This window comes from Microtus pennsylvanicus, chromosome 1 (genome assembly GCF_037038515.1).
Source record: "Microtus pennsylvanicus isolate mMicPen1 chromosome 1, mMicPen1.hap1, whole genome shotgun sequence".
NCBI lineage: Eukaryota > Metazoa > Chordata > Mammalia > Rodentia > Cricetidae > Microtus > Microtus pennsylvanicus.
This window is the reverse complement of record NC_134579.1, coordinates 99,896,606-99,900,930: the sequence shown is the minus strand read 5'-3', so window position 1 is coordinate 99,900,930 and position 4,325 is coordinate 99,896,606. Positions and strand designations below refer to the sequence as shown.

The window sequence follows — 4,325 nt, the reverse complement described above, 5'->3', positions numbered from 1 at the left end:
CCAATTTGTAGAGTGCTTGCCTAGCATGCATGAAGCTCCGGCTTCCATCTCCAGCACCCCGTAAATGGGTGGGTGCACGCTTACAATCTCAGCACTTGGGAAACGGAAGCAGGAAGATCGGGAGTCCAAAGTCATCCTTAGCTACACAGCGAGTTCCAGGCCAGCCTGGGCTATGTGAGACCCTCCTGTCTCAACAAAAACAAAACAGATATATCCAAGATGGCTGTCTGAATCTCTCCTGTTCTGGGGCCTCAGGTTGGCCCGGTGACATCTTCAGACTTCAGAATGGAGCTCTGAAAAGTTCTGGCTCCCCAAGATGTCACTGCTGATGCTGGAGTGTCCCGAGGACAAGCTGGTGAGGAGGTCACAACCCCTTTGAGGAGGGTTGGGAGTGGTGGAAAGTTGGCGTGACACAGGCAGTGACGGTGAGCGAGTTGGTGGACACATCACGGTAGCAGCAGCAGGTCACCTGTCCCCTCTCCTGCAGGCCTCCCCCGTGTACAACTTCAGTTTGCCCCGGAGGAAGTTGGAGTAGACTCGGAAGAGTTTGCAGAAATTCTCCACCATGAGGGTTCGGAGTGGAGCAGGTGGGGTGGCATCTGGAGGGGATATCGACTCCTTCTGTCAAGAGAAAATATGATGTCACTGCAGTGCTGAGGACTGCGGATGAAAATGTAATGAGAAGCCTGGCAGTGGTGGTGCATGCCTTTAATCCCAGCACTCGGGAGGTAGAGGCAGGCGGATCTCTGTGAGTTCGAGGCCAGCCTGGTCTACAAGAGCTAGTTCCAGGACAGGCACGAAAGCCACAGAGAAACTCTGTCTTGAAAACCAAAAAAAAGAAAGAAAAAGAAAAGAAAAGGTTACCAGGAACAGAATGGGGGGGATGATGAAGAACGCCCTCAGTATTATTTGTGTGTGGGTGTATGTATGTGTGTGCACAACGTGTGGGGGTGTATGTATGTGTGTGCGCAACGTGTGGGGGTGTATGTATGTGTGTGCACAACGTGTGGGGGTGTATGTATGTGTGTGCACAACGTGTGGGGGTGTATGTATGTGTGTGCGCAACGTGTGGGGGTGTATGTATGTGTGTGCACAACGTGTGGGGGTGTATGTATGTGTGTGCGCAATGTGTGGGGGTGTATGTATGTGTGTGCACAACGTGTGGGGGTGTATGTATGTGTGTGCACAACGTGTGGGGGTGTATGTATGTGTGTGCGCAATGTGTGGGGGTGTATGTATGTGTGTGCACAACATGTGGGGGTGTATGTATGTGTGTGCGCAACACATGAGGTGTAGAAGCAAGAGGTGTGTCTTCCTCAGTCACTCTGCATTGTCTGTTTCTATTTGCATGTTTGCATGTGTGCAGGAGCTCAGGGAGTCTGGGATCCAGCCTCAGATCCCCTAGAGCTGGATTTAAAGGCTGCTGAGAGCCACCTGAGGTGGGGGGGCTAGGAACTGAACTCCGCCAGAGCAGCAAGCACGCTTAATCGCCGAGCCATCTCTGTAGCCCTTCCACCTTAGTTTCTGAGTCAGCATCTCTCGTGAACCTGGAGCTCACCAACAGAGTTGGACGGCTGGTTAGTGAGTCCCAGGAATCCCCGTGCTCCTATGCCCCAGCTCTGGGGTTACATGTGTATTTCACCTTACCTTGGTTTTGTTTGGTTTGTTTGTTTGTTTTTTAAACAGAAGTGATGGAGATTGAACTCAATTTCTCACATCTGTGCAGCAAGCATGCCACCCCCACCCCATCTCCCAGCCTGAGCTCTCAGTATTCCTTGTTTTAGATTTGTTATTACATGAATTCATTTATGTACTCATATGCACCACAGCATGTAGGTGGAGGTGAGAGACCAAGCTTGAGAGAACCAGTTCTCTTCTCCCAGGGTGGCTTCCGGGGATTTTGAACTCAGGGCATCAGGCTTGGCAGCAGGTACCTTTACCCATTGAGCTATCTTACAGGCTCAGCCCTCAGCTGAGTCCACACCCATCCCTACTCACCTGGGCTCCCAGCACCCGGAGCAGGGAAGTGAGACTGCGCAGGCCACTGATGGCTTTGTCTATGTGCAGCTGAAGCATCCCTGATGGCTGGGAGGAGTTGGCCAGCAGGGCCTGGCCACGCAGGATGGCTTCTGAGAGCAGGGACAGGCCTTGCCAAACTTCTACAGCCTGCTCTTGCACCTAGAGGAGGCAAAGGACTTAGAAAGGGCCATCCAGTGTCTCCCTGGCTATCAGACACCCTAGCGGCTAGGTAGAAGGAGCAGTAAAGCAACCAATCAGATTTGTTGAATGGATGCTACCATATCCCAACAGGCATTGTCTTTATCATTCTTTCTCCCACACTATCGGGGTGTCAGACTGAGACCCACCCACCTCTAGGAAGGGGAAAAAATAGAACTCACCTCCATTCTTTTCCAAGCATTGAAGTTGACTTTGGTGTCTGGGACTGTAATGTTCTCACTCAGTCTGGGACCTTCTGCACAGCCCATCTGAAAGACACACCACCACATCAAGACCCCCAAAAAGCCTGCAGATACTCTCTGTCTTTGAGCGTTACTGGGCATGCTTTGGGGGCCACCAGCTTTAGCATTCTTCCCTATTTTACACAGAGTTTTGTGTCAAGGGTTTCAAATTTGAGGCTAGCCAAGGCTTATGAAGCCGAGGCTCACCTTGAATTTCTGATCCTCATACTCCACCTCCCAAATACTAGGGATGTAGGTGAATCGAAACCATGGTTGCTTGTACACTAAGCCAGCACTGTACCAAACTGGGCCACACATCCCCTGTCCAGCTTTATCATTCTTGGGGGGTGGGGGGTGGAAGAGGTTTGGGATTAAACATCTCATCTTGACCCTAAAGGCAGCGCTAAGAAAGAACCCAAATTCCTAGACCCTTAACCAGTTTCTTTTGTGGGACCGGGGAGCTTACCGTGACATTCTCGGCTTCTCTGGCCTCCAAGATGTACCTCTCCAGAACGCGACTGTCGCAGATGAGGCGAGGGGGAGCACAGAGGACTGGGAGGCCCAGAGGAAGCAGCAGCAAGGACAGCAAAAGCAACAGGGTGGGACGTTCTAGAAGAAAGGCAGGCTGAGAGTGAGGCAGGGAGGGGAGGGGGCGGTGGTCCTGCAGAGGCTGGTGTGCTCAGCGAGTCTTTGCTGACCCCGACCTTGCAATTGCTTAGGCTCTCTCTGCCTGAGTGGCTTTCATTCTGCCCCTCGGCGCTGCACACCCCACCCCCCAAGCGACCGGCATCCACTTCTCGGTCAAACTTCACTGTGGGTGCGCGCCAGAGGCTGGCAGATCCTGAGAAGCTGGGACTCCTGGACGCAGGTAATTCTTTGAGCAGCTTCTCACCCACAGAGCAGCGCCTCAGTTCCCTAAAATCCTAAACTTTGTCCCTGCTCTGGATCTCCCCCTTTTTTGTCATTCACGAGGGGGCTCCCCAAACCTCTGCTTGCACGTGGAGGAGGCTGCCCCACCCCCTCTCTCTTCCTTGATCCTTGGCTAGTCGCTGGTCCTTGAACACGGCCACTTCCTGGCCAATAGCTTCAGATGCAAATCCTTGCTCAAACAGGAGCCCCGGAGGTCACAGGTTCCTAGCCTGTGAGTACTCACCGGGCACCCCCATCTCCGCGACTGGCTGCCGGGGCCCCTTAGCGACCCGGGGCTGGGCCAGTGTCCACGCTGCTAGTCTTCATCCTTGGAAGATCTGTGGGACCAGGTCACCCCACTAGCCTGGAAGAAGGTGGTCACCGTTCAGGGAGCGCTGGCAGAGTGGGGACGCGGTGGCTCTGGCCAAGGGTCTGTTCGGGAACACAGCTAGAAGCAGCCACCGGCCAGGCTTGGTCCGGGGACACTGTGGCTCCGGCCGGGGGTCGGGGATGTTATCAGCATGTGTGCGTGCGCGGGTGGGGGTGGGGGTGAGGCAGTGTGTGCGTGAGGGGTCGCCAGGGGTGGGGGCCACCTGGGGTCAGAGCAAGGGGCAGGACGCCTGGGTCTGGTGCTTGCTGGGGTGGAGCGGGTTGTTCCAGGCACGCACGCTGTCAGGGGGGTCTTCCTTGAGGGGGAGTGGACAGATTCCGATTTCCAGGAGGGGAGCCCAGTGGGGTGCACATCTGTAAGATGCGCGGGAAGCCTAGACTGAGGTGAGGAGCTGATCTATGAATTGCTGGGCACCAGATCACCTCCTCTGGGGGGCGTCCTTATCCCAGGACAGAGACTTAGATCAGAAATACCTAGGGGCTGGAGTCTGGAAGTAGCCCAAGTGCTTTTGCTCCTTACAGTCTCACGACTTGCTCTAAAAGCCAGAGTGTCCCTGTTGAGGAACC

The 4,325-nt window shown here is 54.4% G+C and overlaps 1 protein-coding gene across 2 annotated transcripts; it reads right to left on the bottom strand.

The window, feature by feature from the left end:
• Nucleotides 1-465: 465 nt before the first annotated feature.
• On the bottom strand, nucleotides 466-3,625 carry Epo (erythropoietin). Of its 2 annotated transcripts, none has more exons than XM_075957036.1 (5): nucleotides 3,613-3,625; nucleotides 2,926-3,068; nucleotides 2,400-2,486; nucleotides 1,999-2,178; nucleotides 466-621 (listed from the first exon to the last, which is right to left on the bottom strand). In XM_075957036.1, exons 1-5 carry the CDS (start codon nucleotides 3,623-3,625, stop codon nucleotides 466-468), a joined length of 579 nt encoding a protein of 192 aa, XP_075813151.1. The 2 variants fall into 2 exon arrangements, with proteins under 2 accessions (XP_075813151.1, XP_075813160.1); XM_075957045.1 differs by having other exon boundaries at nucleotides 466-618.
• Nucleotides 3,626-4,325: the final 700 nt, after the last annotated feature.

What these genes read in the sequence shown, in the direction of transcription:
- Epo (XM_075957036.1), bottom strand. An exon ending in GAGAAGCCGAGAATGTCACG is followed by an intron (nt 2,487 to 2,925) that starts GTAAGCTCCCCG and finishes TGTGTCTTTCAG; the next exon opens with ATGGGCTGTGCAGAAGGTCC. An exon ending in ATGCTTGGAAAAGAATGGAG is followed by an intron (nt 2,179 to 2,399) that starts GTGAGTTCTATT and finishes TGCCTCCTCTAG; the next exon opens with GTGCAAGAGCAGGCTGTAGA.